The sequence below is a fragment of the Artemia sp. Qi Xiang Cuo genome, chromosome 20 (genome assembly GCF_049724085.1).
Source record: "Artemia sp. Qi Xiang Cuo chromosome 20, ASM4972408v1, whole genome shotgun sequence".
Classification (NCBI taxonomy): Eukaryota; Metazoa; Arthropoda; class Branchiopoda; order Anostraca; family Artemiidae; genus Artemia; species Artemia sp. Qi Xiang Cuo.
Window position 1 is genome coordinate 9,074,261 of NC_142813.1, and position 22,459 is coordinate 9,096,719.

Consider the following 22,459-nt stretch of genomic DNA (forward strand, 5'->3'; position numbering starts at 1 on the left):
AAATTCGATGCATTAAGAAAATTCTATATAGCCTCAACGTCGGCTGACCTTCCCAAAGACAAAGGGCTCATTAGTAAATTCTTCCAGGGGACTAGTTATCATTGAAATCTATTGCCAATTTTTGGTTTCACTGTGAAATTGATTGAAAAGGAAATGCAAAAGTGCTGGCAAAGCATTCAATCCAAGTAGCACCAAAGAGAACTACCAAAGCTGCAAAGAGAACTACCAAAGGGAACTACCAAAGCTGCAAAACTGATCTAATGACATTCATTCGAGCTGATTTTTGGCATTTTCCTAGTAGATACTCTAGAACATTTTTAGAGAATGCCCTTTTCTGAACTCGAAAAAGAAAATTCTACTCCATTGAACGAAAAAATTCGACATATTCTAATGATATTGGTTTTATCAAAATTAAATATCTTTATCTCCGGCACGCTGCGAGAGAGGCTAAATGTTTTTTTCTAAGATTACTGGAAATGTATGTTTTGGCTTTTAGTTTTCTGTCACTTATTTGGATCTCTTATCCAAGCTCTACAAGCTATTACAAGACCGTCTAATCAATTCTAAACACAAACTAAAAACACAAACAAACTATCAACAAACAAACAAACACAAACAAATACAAACTAAAAACACAAACAAACTAAAAACACAAACAAAAAAACACAAAAAACACAAACAAACACAAAAATGGCCACACAAACTAAAAACATCTATAATGAACGAGATAGGGCGATCATGCAAGGTATCGAATCTTCTTAAACAAAGATGAAATTCAACTTACACAAAAATCAAAAGTAAAAACTACCGAAAAACCTTATACAAATTGTTCCCCACATGAATTACCTGCTCGGATGAATTACCTTGGTTGTCTGTGCTAGCTAAGCTTGCTTTTTAGTTTCGGGTTTCTATCACGAATTGAATTTTTCCTATATTTTACTGTTTTGTTTTACTGGAACCGTTTTTAGAAATTTAGCCATGTATTCAATTACCTTTATTTTACAATTAATATTCAATTACTTTGATTTTGCCTTTATTTTTCTTTTAAATTTTATTATCGAGTTATGCTCTTTCTTGTTTCTATGATTGACAAGAAGATGGAAAGAAAATTTGATCTTTATCGTTATCTGTCGTGTTCGTTATCGCTGTCGTTATCTATATTTATCTATACTATATATATACTATCTTTACTATTGTTATCTATACTCTTTCTTGCTTCTATGATGAAAAGAAGATGGAAAAAAATTTGGGTCTTCATCGTTATCTGTCGTGTTTGTTATCGCTATCGTTATCTATACTATATATATATACTATCTATACTATCACTATCTATACTCTTTCTTTTTTCTATGATGGAAAGAAGATGGAAAAAAAGTTTTGGTCTTCATCGCTATCTGTCGTGTTTGTTATCACTATCGTTATCTATATTTATCTGCACTATATATGTACTATCTATACTATCGTTATCTATACTCTTTCTTCCTTCTATGATGAAAAGAAGATAGAAAAAAAAAATTGGGTCTTCATCGTTATCTGTTGTGTTTGTTATCGCGATCGTTATCTATATTTATTTATACTATATATATATACTATCTATACTATCACTATCTATACTCTTTCTTTTTTCTATGATGGAAAGAAGATGGAAAAAAAGTTTTGGTCTTCGTCGTTATCTGTCGTGTTTGTTATCACTATCATTATCTATATTTATCAATACTATTTATATACTATCTATACTATCGTTATCTATACTCTTTCTTGTTTCTATGATGAAAAGAAGATAGAAAAACAATTTGGGTCTTCATCGTTATCTGTTGTGTTTTTTATCGCTATCGTTATCTATATTTATTTATACTATATATATACTATCTATACTATCACTATCTATACTCTTTCTTGTTTCTATGATGGAAAGAAGATGGAAAAAAAGTTTCATCTTCATCGTTATGTGTCGTGTTCGTTATCGCTGTCGTTATCTATATTTATCTATACTATATATATATTATCTTTACTACCGTTATCTATACTCTTTCTTGCTTCTATGATGAAAAGAAGATGAAAAAAAATTAGGGTCTTCATCGTTATCAGTCGTGTTTGTTATAGCTATCGTTATCTATATTTATTTATACTATATATATATACTATCTATACTATCACTATCTATACTCTTTCTTGTTTCTATGATGGAAAGAAGATGGAAAAAAGTTTTGGTCTTCATCGTTATCTGTCGTGTTTGTTATTACTATCGTTATGTATATTTATCTGCATTATATATGTACTATCTATACTATCGTTATCTATACTCTTTCTTCCTTCTATGATGAAAAGAAGATAGAAAAAAAAAATTTGGGTTTTCATCGTTATCTGTTGTGTTTTTTATCGCTATCGTTATCTATATTTATTTATACTACATATATACTATCTATACAATCGTTATCTATACTCTTTCTTGTTTCTATGATGGAAAGAAGATGGAAAAAAAGTTTGGTCTTCATCGTTATCTGTCGTGTTCGTTATCGCTGTCGTTATCTATATTTATCTATACTATATATATATTATCTTTACTACCGTTATCTATACTCTTTCTTGCTTCTATGATGAAAAGAAGATGAAAAAAAATGTGGGTCTTCATCGTTATCTGTCGTGTTTGTTATAGCTATCGTTATCTATATTTATTTATACTATATATATATACTATCTATACTATCACTATCTATACTCTTTCTTGTTTCTATGATGGAAAGAAGATGGAAAAAAAGTTTTGGTCTTCATCGTTATCTGTCGTGTTTGTTATTACTATCGTTATGTATATTTATCTGCATTATATATGTACTATCTATACTATCGTTATCTATACTCTTTCTTCCTTCTATGATGAAAAGAAGATAGAAAAAAAATTTGGGTCTTCATCGTTATCTGTTGTGTTTGCTTTCGCTATCATCATCTATATTTATTTATGCTATATATATACTATCTATACTATCGTTATCTATACTCTTTCTTGTTTCTATGATGGAAATAAGATGGAAAAAAAGTTTCGTCTTCATCGTTATCTGTCGTGTTCATTATCACTATCGTTATCTATATTTATCTATACTATATATATATTATCTTTACTACCGTTATCTATACTCTTTCTTGCTTCTATGATGAAAAGAAGATGAAAAAAAAATTTGGGTCTTCATCGTTATCTGTCGTGTTTGTTATAGCTATCGTTATCTCTATTTATTTATACTATATATATATACTATCTATACTATCACTATCTATACTCTTTCTTGTTTCTATGATGGAAAGAAGATGGAAAAAAGTTTTGGTCTTCATCGTTATCTGTCGTGTTTGTTATTACTATCGTTATGTATATTTATCTGCATTATATATGTACTATCTATACTATCGTTATCTATACTCTTTCTTCCTTCTATGATGAAAAGAAGATAGAAAAAAAAATTTGGGTCTTCATCGTTATCTGTTGTGTTTGTTATCGCTATCATTATCTATATTTATTTATGCTATATATATACTATCTATACTATCGTTATCTATACTCTTTCTTGTTTCTATGATGGAAAGAAGATGGAAAAAAAGTTTCGTCTTCATCGTTATCTGTCGTGTTTGTTATCGCTATCGTTATCTATACATATATACTATCTATACCATCGTTGTCTATACTCTTTCTTGTTTCTATGATGGAAAGATGATGGAAAAAAATTTTGGTCTTCATCGTTATCTGTCATGTTCCTTATCACTATCGTTATCTATATTTATCTATACTATATATATATACTATGTATATACTATGTATACTATCGTTATCTATACTCTTTCTTGCTTCTATGATGAAAACAAGAAAAAAAAAATTGGGTTTTCATCGTTATCTGTTGTGTTTGTTATCGCTATCGTTATCTATATTTATTTATACTGTATATATACTATCTATACTATCGTTATCTATACTCTTTCTTGTTTCTATGATGGAAAGAAGATGGAAAAAAAGTTTCGTCTTCATCGTTATCTGTCGTGTTCATTATCACTATCGTTATCTATATTTATCTATACTATATATATTCTATCTATACTATCGTTATCTATACTCTTTCTTGTTTCTATAATGGAAAGAAGATGGAAAAAAAGTTTAGTGTTCATCGTTATCTGTCGTGTTCGTTATCACTATCGTTATCTGTATTTATCTATACGATATATATATATATATACTATGTATACTATCGTTATATATACTCTTTCTTGCTTCTATAATGAAAACAAGATAAAAAAAATTTGGGTCTTCATCGTTATCTGTTGTGTTTGTTATCGCTATCGTTATCTATATTTATTTATACTACATATATACTATCTATACTATCGTTATCTATACTCTTTCTTGTTTCTATGATGGAAAGAAGATGGAAAAAAGTTTGGTCTTCATCGTTATCTGTCGTGTTCGTTATCACTATCGTTATCACAACGTTATCTGTCGTATTCGTTATCGCTATCGTTATCTTTAATCTCTTTTGGATCTTTGAACGGCTAGTGGAAAGTGTAAGGTTAACTTACCAAAGCGGAAACTGGTGCTAGTGTCAAGAAAGAAATCCCCAACCCCATCTAGAACTAGCGTTTCTTGGCGTTTTTTTAAAATTTTGCAATTGTGTTTTTTCTCTCAGAGATCGGGCGCTTATTACTTCTCTAATTCTGTCAAGCTTTGTTATTGCCGTATCACTACGATGCCGTGTTAATTTTGCCTTGTTGTTACACTCAAAATATGCTAAAACTACTAAACGCTACATGGTGTTCGTATTTTTTTTTTAATTGACATTAGCTAAAGACATTTACTAAAGACTGAAAGCAAAACGTATCACTTTGTCTACCTGACAGCGTATCCCTATGTCTACCAGAAGGTATAAGATGAGATGTTTATATTGAAAATTGATAATTAATATTTTATGAGGTACAAAATGAAGCATTACATTATAAGAAAGAAAAAATGTATAAGATTGCCTGCCACAGAAACTTAAGTACAAATGCTGAAGTAAAAAAAAAACTGAAAAAATTCTAAAATCCACCAAACGTAAAATGTTTTTTGTTTGCCGACACTAGAGCTAGTTTTAACTTGTAAATTTTTTTGTTTGCCGTAATTTTTTTTTTTGTAGATACTAGAACTAGCTTTAACTAGTAAATATTTTTTGTTTGCCATAGTTTTTTTTTTCATTGGTAATTTTTTTTTGTTTGCCGACACTAGAACTAGTTTCAACTTGTAAGTTATCCATACTTTTTGGACAAGTGATTAGCAAATCGTATTTGTATAAAAAGGAGTATTTGCTAAAGTCTGGGAGTAAAACATGTCCCTGTGACTACCAGAAAGTAATAGATCAGATGTTTATATTGAAAATTGATAATTAATATTTAATAAGATATGAATCTAAAAAAAATAGGTAATTGTGTATTATAACGACCACATTATTGTTCTTGATCTGTTGTAAAACCGGTTTCTCTTTGCACTCGGAGATAATTAGCTTATGAAATATACCAAAATCTGATGAATATATAACACTTTAGTAACAAAATTATGGAAATTACAATAGATAGTTCTGCAAAGCAGGCCAACCAGACCGTATTATATTAAATACCTAACCTAACCACCTCTAAATATTAAATATCTAATTAAAATATACCTGCATAGTAGTTTATCTCACTTAGGCTAAGCTGATTATCTCCAACTGTACACATTTTACAATAAATCAAGAACAACAGTGTGGTCGCTATAATATAGAAGTACCAAAACAATAGTAACAAAAATTAAAAAATGTTTAAAATTTTGCAATTTTGTGAGATGGGGTGGTGTCAATTTATTAACTCCAAACTTTAGGCTACTTCACTGTAAGGATCCTGTCTCAGAAACTGAAGTACAAATCGAATAATATTCGCTTTATTGAAAGAAAAAAGAGAAGTAGAAACAAGAGAAAGCTAGACTGAAAGCACGCACGCATTAAAATTGAAAGACTTTTTTTGTTGCTAATAAAGCAACATAAAAAATATTGAAAAAATGATAAAACTTTATCACAGCTTCAGGACACACACTCTAATGTATATTCATCTAGGATATAAAAAAGTAGAATATAAAATTAAGATCAAAGCAAAGAGAAAAAAGAGAGTACTGCCCTATGTTTTCTTAATAAAAAGGGTAATTTAATTCCATTTATTTATTTTTATGGCGTGAATTTTCGAGCCAGTGACAACGTTCCTTAGGCAAAAAACTTGTTTTGTCATCATTTTTTTAGTTTAACATGGATAGTAGTTACTAATCCTCTAATCTTACTAATCATCGTCAAATGGTACTTCTTTTACATTTGGATATTGATTTAAAAGCAAGCTTTTTCACTTTCAGCTATAGCTAGGTGAGGTTTGATCTTTACGACAGTATAGCTATTTCTAGAACCATGATATCAGGAAGGGTAGCAGAATAACTCCCCCTTTTTACCGGTTGCTGTACTTGGTTGTTGTTGCTATGTCAAATTTTGAGCCAGTATAAACAAGGTCAAACATGACTGGTTCTTTCGAATTAAATTATTAGCAAGTTATAATACTGTGTTGTTTGAGCCAAGACATTTTTTAAAAGTAATTTCCTTTTTTCTCTGTGACCAATGTATGAGTATGGATAAAAGATGAATAAAGTTTATTTTAAGCTCATTAGAGGCTCATCAATTGAACTGAAAAATAAGGCTCTTGCCTTTGCCGTTGATTTAGATCTTGTAGCAGCAAACTGCTCCCGTTTGTCACTGGTCCCAAAATTATTGAAGTCATAAGCAGACACTGTTTGACTTTCTGTCAAAATACTTGCTTGATCAGTAGTTTGATCAACTGAAGACAAGTCATCCTCCGTACGTTCGGTTTCTGTTTCTTCCACAATTTTTTCTAGTCCATTCAGATCTTGGTGCGAAGCTGCCAATGACGGCTGTACTGGAGACAGCTTTTGCTCAAATAAAGGATTTGTCACTGTCATTGGATTTCTTGGGCTTCGAGGGGGTTGTCGACTCTGTGCCTCAATATCTCTGGAGAAACGATATTCAGATCTTGTGCGACTTAGTTTATTGGAAACATAGGAGTTCAATTCTTCTTCTTCTTTGATGCTTACTATTCTGTTTAATATTGTTAAAACAGCTCCGACAAACACAAGAAAGCATCCAGTTCCCAAGAGTTCTTCCCAATCTTTTGTCACGTATCCCGGCATCAAACTTGACACTATTAGCATAATCCCGAGGAGTATAAAAACTACTCCTACATGGAACATGGTTACTGTCCCCATAGCTTTACTCGTAAAGTCATCTTCTTCGGATACATTCTGTAATCTATCGCTTTGAAAGCTTCCTCTTGGGGATCTTAAAGATAAATGAGATCCTGATATGTCACTAGACATTCCACTGAGTCGGCGAGCCTTAGCTCTTCGCTGTTCTTCTCGGCGGTTCCGCTGGCGACGTACCGCCAAGGCGGATTGAACCGCCTGCATTCTGGCCGCTATCTGAAAGGAAAAGAAATCATAAATAACCGTTTGTTTTGTTTTCAAAAATATTGCTGTGCCCAAAAAAATAAATAAATTATGTATCTGATACTATATCTGAAAACTATTTATTGTACTACTTAGAGTCTTCTAGTATGTTGAAACTACTGACCCTAACTGGAGGGTCTGTTTACTTTAGAAAATGTTTGTGGGGATTAATAATGATTAGAAGTAGAAATGTTGTATTACCTTCTGCTCTAAAATCACTACGCAGAGTTGCACATACAAATATTAATACATAAATATTAATAACTTATATTATGTTATATTACTAAATCTAATTAAATATCGAAATTAATAAATACTCGTTTAAATATTAGTTTATTATAAATGAAAAAGGAGCCAGATTAAAAACTAATGCCTCAAAAATTTTATTTATGTGATATTTAAAAAATATTTAAATACTACTTTGGTGTCGTTATGACGATACCACTTCTACCACCGCTAAGGGAATATATTTGTACTACTATGCAGGGTGGTCACCTGAGGCCACCCTGCGCAAGCTCATTCTTTACGCCACTATACAGAGAGATTTACTATTTACTCCTATCCCTATAATTCCAGCTTCATTTAATTTTTTCTTATAATATCTTCCCACCCTTCACTTGGAGACATCTTGCCTTTCGATTAGCCTAGACTTAGATAGATTTCTAGAAAGCATAATTTTCACCACTCTATTAGCCTTCAATCGTAAAAAGTGACTTAACTATTTAAGTGTTTTTCTTAATCATTTTACCTTAATCGTAATTTCTTGCTGTCTTAATATTAATTATCTTTTAATCTTAACTTTGATTATTTTTTCCTTTAACTTAGTTCTTAAATGTATTCTTTGATTAGATTTATTTTTTCTTAATTTTATTCTTGAATTAAATTTATTTTATTATTAAATTTCATTTCTTTTCAAATCTTATCTTAAGCTTTTTTACTTTAGCCTTAAATAGTGGGCTTGAAATTTATTTTTCTGCGGTTTTTTCCTTATGACAAAATTCATAGAGCAAGGGAACTAAAAGCCTAGTGCCAGATTTGCCTTAGAGCGCTCCCTAAAGAGATTTAGGGACTTTCTCCCTAAAGTTGTGTCTATTGCGTTTTTTTTATCAGAGATAACATCCCTCGGGAGACCCTTCCAAATGGAATTGCAGTATCTAATAACGCTGTTGAGTACTCAATGCAGCTTTTCCCCTCTTGGAGCTCATCCGAGCGTACTCCGCTCTGAGTCAAGCGTACTCTGTTTCTGCGCTTTTGTTGTATAAAGCAGCATAACAGTAACATCCTAAAGTTTAATTAAGTCCTCGAAGTGTTATAAGGCATATTGGCAATTGTCGAAAACAACACCAAGTGCCCCCTATAGAAAAATTAGCCTAATTATAGAAATGTATAGATAAATTTCAAATACATGTATAAATAGTTTAATGAGCAAAACCTAAATTATCAGGCAGAGATAAGTTTGTTGCTGGTGTGACTGCAATAAACTTTATGAAGTTTTCATGTTGTCTATGGCAAAACAAATATCATATGAGAAGTTTCTTTCGAAATTTTACTTTCTGTATTTTATGTTTTCTGTTTCTTTTCTATTTTTGTCTTGGACACTTCAAAATATTTTTTAAAGTTAGTAAATGGTAGAGCTATACTTTATTTACAGACAACTTGAAATTACAAAAAAAAAAAAAAACACATCCTAAAGTACAAAGGAAATCAAAATGACGATATCTTTTGCCTTATGTACTCCTCAGTCTATTCCAGATCAGTCTATTCCACACAAAGTAAGATCGTCTGTTTGGCTTTTTCCAAATTATGAAGTTTGTTGAGCAGTAGAATGCACGAGCTAAACTAATTTACTAAATATGGCAATGCTTTTTGTATGTAAAAATTAAAAGTAAAAAATCTGTTAACTTCTGAGGATAAATAAACCTTCAAAAGTAAGCCACACCTTGTTAATATGTTTGATGTCATTTTTTATGAGCTAATTTGCTTATTTTCTCCCCAAATGTATTTTTTTAATTTGACATTTGTTTATTACCAAAAAAACTACATGATTGCACATGAAGATCTTTTTCAGCAAAAATGAATAACCGATTTCAGAAATTTTTAAGATATACATGGTTGCGAAAGTTTTTGAAGACCTTTACGTGCCCTTTAAGGGGCTACTAGGTTAAAAAATTATTGCAAAGAGTTACAGTTTCTAAGAAATCAACTTTTTAGGCTCAAAAGTCTGGTTAAAACTACTACCACTAACAACTCACCGCAGCACCAAGCCGCCTGAGGCCAAAATAGCTACGCACGCTCCTCTTCCATCCCAATCTGTTCAAAGCGTCCCTTTTTACACCCTCCCATGAAGTTCCCATTTCCTTTAAATCTTTCTTTATGACGTCTTCCCACCCCAGACGAGGACGACCTGCTTTCCGCTTAGCCCTAGATGGTTGGTTGAAAAGAACAATCTTCGGCAGTCTGTTATCCTTCATCCGCACAACGTGCCCTAGCCATCTCAACCTTTCTTTCATTATAGCTCTAGAGAGTGGTATTGAGCCACATTTTTCGTCAAGCCCATTGTTCGAAATACGGTCAGTCAGCCGGGTACCAAGAACAATCCTTAAGCAATTTCTCTGGAAAACATCTAGCAAATCTTCATCCACTTTTCGTAGCGCCCATGCTTCAGAGCCATATTTTACTACTGTCATCACTGTAACTTCTAATTTTATAATCTTGGTTTGCAGACTTATCTTCCTATTCTTCCTAACTTTTCTTAATTGTGAAAAAACACTCTGAGCCTTGGCTATTCTACTTTTAAAATCTTCACTGCTCCCACCTTCTTTACTAATAATACTACCAAGGTAAGTGAAGCTGCCCACTTGATTAATCTTTTCATTACCCAACGTCACCTTTTTATCTTCACTTATTCCTAAGCCTTAGTGACTTAGTCTTCTTAACATTAATTTTTAAACAGATTCTAGCACCCTGAACTCGCAAAACCTCTAAAACTTTATTCATTTTGCTCACAGTTTCCTCTAGGATGCTTAAATCCTCAGCATAATCTAAATCCAGGAGACTTTTTCCTCCCCATTTGATTCCGTGATCTCCCATTGCCTTTCCTGTGCTCCTTAATACAAAATCAATCAAAATAATCCATATAAAGGGAGATAGAACACAATCCTGCTTAACTCTTGATTTAATACAAAATCAGCTGCTAACCTCATTTCCTACCTTAACCGCAGCGGTGCTATTCTCGTATATAGCACTAATCACTTTAATGTATTTGTCTGGTATACCATACAAGGATAAGACCTTTGCTAAAGCTCTTTTATCCACAGAATCGAACGCTTGCTCTTAATGTATAAAACAGAGGACCAAAGGGGTCTGATAACTCAGGCACTTCTCAATTATTAACTTAAGAGTAAAAATTTGGTCGGCACATCCTCTGCCTTTTCTAAAACCACCCTATTCTTCTCTTAAAACTTTGTCTATGGCATCTCTCAGTCTAAAAAGTATCACATTAATAAGTAATTTGCTACCTACAGAGACTAGACTAATGCCTCGATAATTACCACACTCACTTTTATCACCTTTCTTATAAAGTGGCTTAATTCACGTTTTCCTAAAATTATTTGGTACTTCCACTTTTTCAAAAATCATATTCATAATCTTCAGTAACTTATTTCTATTATCAGAGCCACCCTATTTAAGAAACTCATTTACTACCATATCAGCACCTGGAGCTTTATTATTTTTTAATCCATTTAGTGCCGTCGTTGATTACCTCTCACAAAAAAAGTCTTCCCTTACATCCAAAATATGACAAGTTTCTTCGTTTTCCTCTGTATCTTTTCCTGCAACTCTATCCCGGCTTAGCAAATCATTAAAATTTTCTGCCTCTCCCTCTAACTCTATCCTTATAGCTAATTGTGGCCCAATTCCTATCTTTAACTTGGCTAAGTCTGAAATGAGTACTCCCTCTCAATTTATTGACATGACAATACAATCTTTTACTATTATGCCGTCTAGCTGCATCTTCCATATCCTCGGCAATTTTACCCATGGCCTCCACTTCACACCTCCTTAGTTCAGATTTTATGGCTTTCTCCACTTTCTTTAGATTTCTTTTGTTTTCCTATGATCTATCACTCAGATAATTCTTTTACAAGTCCTTTCTCCTTTCTATTAAACATAAAGCTTTTTCACTAATATTCTTAGCTGCAGTCATAGCTTTCTTTCCTACGACACCTTCAGCAACTTCACAAATTATTTTTCTAAAATTATTCCAACCATCTTCCACAATATCAAATTTCAAACTCTCAAATTTAGTATTCAACTGTTCCTGGAAAGTTTCTCTCAAATTCTCATCCTGTAGTCTATTAACATCATAACTTCCCGGGAGGTAGTTACCCTTCCGAAATTCGTGCTTTAAATTAACCCTTGACACTACCAGATGGTGATCTTTACTTTTAACATCAATAACAGCACTCCTATGTACTCTAGTGTCCTGTATTGATCCTGTCAGTCTTCGGTTTACTATAACATAATCAATAAGGTTTGCTGTCTTACCATCACGTGAATACAATGTTAACTTATGAGCCATTTTATGACCAAACACCGTGTTGGTTATAACTAGATTGTTATACCTACAAAATTGCAAAAGTCTGTGTCTATTACTGTTTTCTTTTACTACACCGAATTTACCTAGGCTAGGATACCCTCTATCCCTCTTTTTACCGACTTGGGCATTATAATCTCCTAGTAAAAATACCATGTTTCTACCTGGGACCCTGTCTATTTGCTCCTGTAACTGTAAGTAAAATTAATTTGAGTCACTAGTATCTCCGTCAGTCGGTTCCACAGGGGTATATAATATTATAACTGATACCCTGAACTTTTTAGTCATATAATTTCTGGCTCCAGTCAGCCAGACTTAATTTTTATGATGTACATGGTTGCGCAAGTTTCCCCCTAACCAACACAAACAATCAGATTTCATTTTCAATTTCTATTGCCCTTTAAGTAACTACAGGAGATGTCTACATAAATAATTTTTTAAGAATTGTTCAGCAAAATTCTACGTTAAGAATTTTGCCCTCAGGAAGTCTTCAGAGAGCTTTCCGTTTAATCACACATGCCAGCCAGAATTCAAATAGCGCTGCCACGTGGTATTTCCCACTTACCAAAATTTAACGCCTTTTGAGAAGAGCAGGAAGTGTCAAAATGTATTGTAATTTTTTCTTTTTCACAATACAAATGTATTGTGCCAAATGTAGTGTTCGGGTTAAAGCCACCCCCTCCCCTAAATACGAAAAATTACAAAAATACGGACTTGAAGGCTTATTACATAATTTTTTTCAGATAGCTATGTGCGCAATTCTTTATTATTTTATCATATTTTTGAACGTTTTCTATTTTTGTTTTGTTTTTGAGCAAGTTGTCTAATAATAAAACTATTCCCTCAAACCATTTGATATATAAAGATATCAGATTCCCCCTAACCAACTCAAACAATCAGATTTTATTTTCAATTTTTTGCCTTTTAAGTGACTACAGGAGATGTCTACATAAAAATTCGTTACGAATTATTCGTGAAAATTCTACGTTAAGAATTCTGCCCTCAGCCTTCATAGAAATAGCCTTGGAAGTCTTCAGAGTGCTTTCAGTTTAATCACACATGCCAGCCAGAATTCAAATAGCGCTACCACGTGGTTTTTCCCACTTACCAAAGTTTAACGCCTTTTGAGAAGAGCATAAAGTGTCAAAAGATCAAAAGATCCTCCCCTAAATACGAAAAATTACAAAAATACGGACTTTTCAGTCACTAAACGGTTCATTCGGCGGCCTTGTTAAACGTTTCAAAAATGAAGGTTTATTACATAATTATTTTCAGATAGCTATACGCGCAATTTTTCATTATTTTATCATATTTTTGAACGTTTTCTATTTTTTGCTTTGTTTTTGAGCAACTTGTCTTATAATAAAACTATTCCCTCAAACCATACATATAAATATAAAAAAACATACAAAACATATTATGTTTTTTATCTGATATAAAAAACATAAAATGACACTGTAATGAAAAGCTCTTTTTTAATAATCATTTTATTGAATAACCATTTTATTGAATAATCATTAATCATTTTATTGATAAACTAATTATATTGATACTCATATACCCATACTCATATATTGATAATCATTAATAATCATTTTATTGAATAACTATTTTATTGAATAATCATTAATCATTTTATTGATAAACTAATTATATTGATACTCATATACCCATACTCATATATTGATAATCATTAATAATCATTTTATTGAATAACTATTTTATTGAATAATCATTAATCATTTTATTGATAAACTAATTATATTGATACTCATATACCCATACTCATATATTGATAATCATTAATAATCATTTTATTGAATAACTATTTTATTGAATAATCATTAATCATTTTATTGATAAACTAATTATATTGATACTCATATACCCATACTCATATATTGATAATCATTAATAATCATTTTATTGAATAACTATTTTATTGAATAATCATTGATCATTTTATTGATAAACTAATTATATTGATACTCATATACCCATACTCATATATTGATAATCATTAATAATCATTTTATTGAATAGCTATTTTATTGAATAATCATTAATCATTTTATTGATAAACTAATTATATTGATACTCATATACCCATACTCATATATTGATAATCATTAATAATCATTTTATTGAATAACTATTTTATTGAATAATCATTAATCATTTTATGGATAAACTAATTATATTGATACTCATATACCCATACTCATATATTGATAATCATTAATAATCATTTTATTGAATAACTATTTTATTGAATAATCATTAATCATTTTATTGATAAACTAATTATATTGATACTCATATACCCATACTCATATATTGATAATCATTAATAATCATTTTATTGAATAACTATTTTATTGAATAATCATTAATCATTTTATTGATAAACTAATTATATTGATACTCATATACCCATACTCATATATTGATAATCATTAATAATCATTTTATTGAATAACTATTTTATTGAATAATCATTAATCATTTTATTGATAAACTAATTATATTGATACTCATATACCCATACCCATATATTGATAATCATTAATAATCATTTTATTGAATAACCATTTTATTGAATAATCATTAATCATTTTATTGATAAACTAATTATATTGATACTCATATACCCATACTCATATATTGATAATCATTAATAATCATTTTATTGAATAACTATTTTTCGGTTTGGATTGGACTTTTGCGTGTTTCTATTTTGTTAATTTTGATTCCACATGAAATAATATATAAATGTATCCAAGCTTCGATAATTAAACTGTGTAATTAATTTTGGTTTAAATCTTTAAAAGTGTCATGCCAGGTGGAAATTTAAAAGATATAAAAGAGATATTCGGTTAATAGTTTTAAAGATTAAATAAAGAAATATGTTTTTGGCTAATCGTATTTAGTAGTTGGATATTATTAGTAATTATAATTGCACTTATTAGTAATTATAATTGCACTAATAAACTTATCTGAACGGCAATTATCATAATTATCATAATTAGATCAAAAATCATGTCTTGATTCACGAAAGTTGTTGTGTTCTTCTAATAAACCTGTCTGTGTTCGAGTTCATGCGCAAATGTTTAAATGTTTTTTTGGTACAAAATTTGCCTGGTTTAGATTTTTTATTTTATTTTGTAATTGCTTTAAAAAGTTCACTGAAATAATTTCGTATATCGAAGTCAAAATTTCAGTTGTCGTTGTTTTTAAAAAATAGTTTTTAAACTTTCCTATCTTAGATAAAACAAACTTTAGAAATCGTTACATGACTAAGAGTGATAAAAGGTATGGTTAAATTTCGATATTAAATAAAAAAAACAAGTTTTTTTAACTGAAAGTAAGGAGCGACATTAAAACTTAAAACGAACAGAAATTATTCCGTATACGAAAGGGGCTTTCCCCTCCTCAACGCCTCGTTCTTTGCGCTAAAGTTTGACTCTGTCTCACAACTTTAATTTTTAAAACAATAAAAACTTTAGCGTAAAGCGCGAGGCGTGGAGGAGGGGAAAGCCCCTTTCGTACACGGAATAATTTCTGTTCGTTTTAAGTTTTAATGTCGCTCCTTACTTTCAGTTAAAAAAACTAGTTTTTTTGATTTAATTTTTGAACGTTTTTGAATAAATTCAGGTTTTGATCTTGGTTCACAGTACATGAATAATTAAAACAAAATTTTCATACTAATTTACTTTTATTTGTTTAAATGGCTTTCTCAAAACTTGTTTCATTTTATTTACGAACGTTTTTATTAGTAATAAATATGCGTAACTTACGAATTAACTTACGTAACGAACTTCTATATTGATATATTTTTGATACGTATATTAGGGGGTTCTCCCCCTAGTCAATACCTTGCTCTTTAAGCGAAAGTTCGAATTTTGATCCAATTCTTTAAAAATGACCGCTTAATCACAAAGGCCGTTAATTAGAATAAATAGCTCTTATGAAAGTACTAAAAAATCTCTGGCTTAAAGAGCAAGGTATTGACTAGGGGGTGAACCCAATCATATATGCAATATTTTCTGGTTGTTTATAGTTTTGATTTTGCAGTTGAAAAACTTGTTTTTTATATTTAATTTCTGATCTTTTTTTAAATAATGCTGGGAAGTCTGGCGTCCACTTCATATCAATGTCCCTTCCCCCAAGAAAAAATCCTTCATGATAAGATCCTTCTACATGACCTCTGACCCCAGGCACGTACGCAGGAATTTGTTTTGTGGGGGGGGGGCTAATCGTTCAAACCCATTATTCTGTGAAAAAATTTGAAAATTATGGGAAAATGAAAAAAATCGTGTGATTTGGGGGGGGGGGCGGAGGCCCCCCCTCTCTACGTAAGTCCCTGCCCGACCCCCCCCCCCCCCTCACTACCAGGAAAAATATCCCCTGAAAACGTCTGTACTGTATACTTCCCAATAACCAATACTATATGTTAACATTGGGTAAAGTTCATAACTTTCAGCCCTCCTCCGGGGAACTTCGGGGGATTAAGTCACCCTAAAAGACATACTTATAATATTTTCGAACATGCTGAACAAAATGGCTATCTACAAATTTTGATCAGGTGACTTTGGGAAAACAATGAGCGTGGGAGGCGGCCTAGTTGCCCTCCATTTTTTTTTTTGGTCACTTAGAAAGGGCACTAGAACTTTTAATTTCCATTCCAATGAGCCCTCCCACGATATTCTAGGACCACTGGGTCGATACGATCACCCCTGGGGAAAAAAAAAATAAAAAAACACGCATCCCTGATCTGTCATCTGGCAAAAAATGCAAAATTCCACATTTTTGTAGATAGGAGCTTGAAACCTCTACAGTAGGATTCTCTGATACGCGGAATATGATGGTGTGATTTTCATTAAGGTTCTATAGCTTTTAGGGGTCTTTCCCCCTTTTTTCGAAAATCAGCCAAATTTCCTCAGGCGCGTAACTTTTGATGTGTAGGATTAAACTTGATGAAACTTATATATTTGAAATCAGCATTAACATCCAATTCTTTTAATGTATCTATTTGTATCAAAATAACCGTTTTCTAGAGTTTCGGTTACCATTGAGCCGGGTCCCAATAACCAATACTAGATGTTAACATTGGGTAAAGTTCATAACTTTCAGCCCTCCTCCTGGGGGCTTTGAGGGATTAAGTCATCCTAAAAGAAATAGTTATAATATTTTCGACCATGCTGAACAAAATGGCTATCTCAAAATTTTGATCGGGTGACTTTGGGAAAAAAATGAGCGTGGGAGAGAGACTAGGTGCCCTCCATTTTTTTGGTCACTTAAAAAGGGCACTATAACTTTTAATTTCCGTTCGAATGAGCCCTCGCACGATATTCTAGGACCACTGGGTCGATACAATCACCCCTGAGGAAAAGAAAAAAAAAAAATAAAATAAACAGGCATCCGTGATCTTTCTTCTGGCAAAAAATGGAAAATTCCACATTTTTGTAGATAGGAGCTTGAAAACTCTAGAGTAGGGTTCTCTGATACGCTGAATATGATGGTGTGATTTTCATTAAGGTTCTATATATTTTAAGGGGTCTTTCTCACTTTTTTCAAAAATCATCCAAGTTTTCTCAGGCGCGTAACTTTTGATAGGTAAGATTAAACTTGATGAAACTTATATATTTGAAATCAGAATTTAAATTTGATTCTTTTGATGTATCTATTGGTATCAAAATTTCGTTTTTTAGAGTTTCGGTTTCCATTGAGCAGGGTCGCTCCTTACTTACAGTTCGTTACCACGAACTGTTTAATCCAGAGTAAAAGGTTCTATTAGCATCAAGTATTTTATTTTCTTCGTGTAACGCAGAAATTGAAGTAGAAAAAGAAGAAATAAATTGGTCCTGACACATTTTGTTCTAAGGCAACTATTTGTAATGTATAGGGAACAATAAGGTTTTGATAAATCATTAAAAAAGTTCTCTTTTCTTTTTTTTAATCCTTAGATTTATATACATTTATATTAGATTTATATACACATTTTTATTCAAAATATGTTGAGAAAAAGATATTCGTAAAGAAGAAAAACGATGATATTTCCAGCAAATGAAAATTTGTACTTTTTTATCTTAACTAGCTGGAAGTATCATCATTTTCTCTTCATTACGAATATTTTATTCACATCTTGTCATGCTTAGCCAATGAGGTTTCAGAAATTATTAAACAAAACATGTTTTATGAAAATAATCTTGGTGATGGAAAAATTATCACTGCATTTATGGATCTAACATGCTAAGTCTGATTAAAATCCAATATTTTAATTATTGAGCTAAAAAAAAATATTTCGTTTTCGTTTCCTAGTATAGCTAGTGTTAAAGCTATCCAAAATAAAAATAAAACTAATTAAAAAAAACTTTGTCTTCAAAAGTGAAAACCAAAAAATTACCATTTTATGAATGAACAGACAAATAAATTTCAGATGTTTGAATTATTTGTATCTTAAACTTAATGATTAACGTTTAGTTCTCACTGTAAGTTTTTGGATTTTTTGAACCTAAAGAAAAGCTAAAAATTCCCATCAAATTTTACAAAAAGGTGCGAAAATCACAACACAAAAATATTACATGACCCCAAAATCCCTTTAATGATAAATAAATAAATTAATAAATGGCTAGAAGCTGGGAACATAGGAGTATTAGGGTAGTTGATCGGGGGTGTCTACAAATAATTTTCGAATATATTATAAGTGATATTTTGGATTGTCTCTATTCCCAGATATTGCCTAATAATATATTACCTAGCATTTTCTTTGAAAGTCAAAAATCAACTTATAAAAGCTTATTGATAAGTGTTAGTTTATTAAATGAACTTTAAACAAATAAACTTCATACCAAATAAGCTTTAAATATTGAACAATAAATAAAAGTAAACTAAAATTTTATATTATTAAAAAAATATGAAAGTTTTGTTTCATATTTATAAATGAAAAATAAAATCTTTCTATTTTTGAGCAACTCTTTCAGCATCAGAATTGGATAAGAATAGGCCGGAATTTTTTTTTTCTTTACTTGTTTTCTTTTTTTTGCACATATTATTATGCCAATAAATATCAACCAAATTTATTGTTAAATCTCTTTCCTTTGAGATTTTGTACGAATTTTGTAACTTTTTATGCCATCACATTAAATGGCTTAGTGCAACGACCACCACTCACCAAGCCAATCCATATTTCCCAGAGCATAACCTGTGACAGAACATAATCAATTTCAACCACGTGAATAGGGCTATTTTCTAGCCTGAAGAAGGCCCATAAAAGCTATGAATTACCAGAAAAGTTCTAATAGATAGAAAATAGTATAAAATCAGCTACACAAAAACATCACAGAGGCCCCAATATCGCTTTGATTTAGGATTAATTACTAGATGGTTCCAAAATGGGACTTTAAGGGTAGTTGATCGAGGGTGTCTATAAATAATATTTCGAAATATTATAATAGATTTTTTGGGTGATCTCTATCCCTAGATATTGCCAAATTATATTCTATGGTGTATTCTCTGACCATAAAAAATCAATTTATAAAAGTTTATTGCTTATTATTATAGTTTATTGAATAAACTTGTTCTTGGATAGGGTTTTTAATACAAAATTCAAATTAATAGACTCATGAATTTAAAAATACCTGAAAATTTTGCTGTTTTAATTACTTTGTAAATAAAAACAAAAAAATCTTGAGAGTGAATATTTTTTAAAACATAGCAGAATCATTACTGAAACCCCGTTATTAATACCAGCTTATTAAGATAAGTGCATTTGAACAATAGAAGCGTGACCAATTTTCAAATAACTTGCGTTTTCAGTCAATGTTCAGTGACTTGGGATCTTTATTCCCAGATATTGCCTTATAATATCTACAGTGTGTTATTTGACAATGCAAAATCAATTTATAAAAATTTATTGCCTATTATTATAGTTTATTAAATGAACTTGTTCTTGGACATGGTTTTTAATGTCAAATTCAAATTATTAAACACATGACTTCAAAAACACCTAAAAATTTAACTGTTTAACTTTATACATGAAAAAATCATTAAGTGAATAATATTTTTGAAAACCAATCAGAATCGTAACTGAAACTCGTTATTATTACCAGCTTATTATGACAAGTACATTAGGACAGTATAAGCGTAATCAATTTTCAAATAACTTGTGTTTTCGGTCAATATTTGCGATTATTCTCGTTCATCTATCTTATAAACCAACATTTACTTTCCATTGAAGATTTGCTATTTGTACCTTTTGCCTTTAAGACATTGTTGTGGCAAATAGACTGCCTTCCGTCTATTCTGCCAGAAGGTAGTATTTAAACAAATAAATTTTAATTTAAGGATAGAGTGAGGACAGCGAGTTCAGTGGCGTATTTAGACTTAATCTATCTGTTATAATTTCTGACCTAAAACCTACAAGGATAATAAGAAATTTCAATGGTTTTCCACAGCCAAAACCGAACAAAAACATATTAGAAGTACAAAACCTAGCATCTACATCCAGAATAAAACTGAGGGGCAAAGACGGGACGAAAACTGACTTTGGAATCTCTATTGACGGTATTCTATATCTTTATCTATTTCTCCTGTTCCAAAACGGAAGAAAATCTCTGTTTTCCGATTGTCTCGGCAACTTGTAAAATGCAGATACTACATTTTGGTACAGGACATCTGCGTCCGCAGGGTAGTCACAAACAAGAAAAAAAATGTTTACCTACCTTGATGGCTGATTATCCAACTCCTACAAAATTGTATAACAGTATGACTATAGCCAGGGCACCATAAGTCAATAGTCGGAGCCACTTTCATAAGAAGCAGAGAGCTTGCATCAGATCAATCGAGGTCCCTAGGTGCGTTTGTTATTATGATCATGCGCTCTGCTCTAGGAGAATTTCTAATCGTGGGGATTTCTGAGATACGGGAAATGTCACATATGTACTCTTTAAATATTGGTGGATATTAAGAAAGTTAGGTTAATGGGCTAGGGTTAGAAATGTGGGATCTAATAACTCAATTGGTTGCTTAATAGGTCAACGTTTTGGCTAAGTGCTTGGACATAATCACGCAGAGAAAGTGTAACAATAGAGTCTTTAGCACAGAATAAATTCTAGGAATTCAATAAATATACTAGGTTTAGATACTAATTGTTTAATTTTGTCATTGTGAACAAACCTTACTGCATATTAATAAGAAAACAATATTTTACACCTGAAACTAGAAACTTCTCAACACTCATAGGCATCACAAGTTTGACCTTTGCTTTCAAAAAAGTCGAAGGGCATTCATGTAAGGCTCTCAGAGAATACTGAGGAGAATGTTGAACTAAATCAAAACACGTTATGTGTATACGGGTTGTCAAAAGGGCATAACTAAGGAATAGCTTAGTATATTAATTTAGGACTTTCAGGAAATAATAAGGGAGATGATTAATTGACCAGGAATCTTTTTACGCTACTACTATTACTACTACTACTATTAATACTACAACTACTACTACTCCTAACACTACTACAACTAAAATTACTGCTTCTGTGGCAAGTACTACCAAGCTCGAGGATGTTGAAATGAACATTTGAGGAGGCGATGAGGAGAAAGTTGAATTAAATAAAAAATAATACTGTGGGCATACAGATGGTCAAAAGGCGTATCAACAAGGCAGTATTTTTGGAGCAACTTACCTCCTCAAGATGAAAATTCTGGGGCAGCATGAGGGGGGACGTTCAGCTGATCGAAAGGAACATGCGCATGCTACTACTGTTAATGATACTGCTGCTACTACTGTTACTACTAGCACTAATACAACAATACTACTGCTATTACTACTTCTACTACTACCACTAATAGTATGATACTAGTACTATTAAGGCTAAGCGTATGAAGATGAAAATTTGAGAGAATATTGAGCGGAAATTTGAACTAAATTCAAACACATTATGTGCATGCAGATTGACAAAGGGCGTACCTCAAGAACAGATTTGGGTATACTGATGCTACTACTACTGCTGCTTTTACTGCTACTACTACTACTTTAACTAATAGTACTGCCGCTACTGCTACTACTACTACTACTACTACTACAGCTACTACTAGAACTAATACTACTACTACTACTACTACTACTACTACTATTCCTATTGCAGCTACTTATAAGGCTAAGAGTATCGAGAAGAAAAAGGCGTCAAAGGGCTGTCAAAAGGGCATATCAGCAATTTTTTGGAACGGCTTACCATATCAAGATGAAACTTCTGGGTCATCATGAGGGGAATGTTCAACTAACCAAAAGATAACATGTACATGCTACTACTGCTATTAATTCT

At 31.4% G+C, this 22,459-nt stretch overlaps 2 protein-coding genes across 3 annotated transcripts in view; both read right to left on the bottom strand.

The window, feature by feature from the left end:
- LOC148939848 (uncharacterized) overlaps positions 1 to 22,459 on the bottom strand; it is a 142,825-nt gene that overhangs the window by 22,490 nt on the left and 97,876 nt on the right. The gene's annotated exons all lie outside the window — the stretch shown is intronic.
- Positions 5,981 to 20,938, bottom strand: LOC148939849 (uncharacterized). 2 transcript variants are annotated; one of them, XM_089105943.1, is made up of 2 exons: positions 20,861 to 20,938; positions 5,981 to 7,513 (listed from the first exon to the last, which is right to left on the bottom strand). In XM_089105943.1, the coding sequence occupies exon 2, from the start codon at positions 7,499 to 7,501 to the stop codon at positions 6,671 to 6,673; it is 831 nt and encodes a 276-aa protein (XP_088962069.1). In that variant the 5' UTR covers positions 7,502 to 7,513; positions 20,861 to 20,938; the 3' UTR covers positions 5,981 to 6,670. The 2 variants fall into 2 exon arrangements, with proteins under 2 accessions (XP_088962069.1, XP_088962070.1); XM_089105944.1 differs by having other exon boundaries at positions 20,857 to 20,923.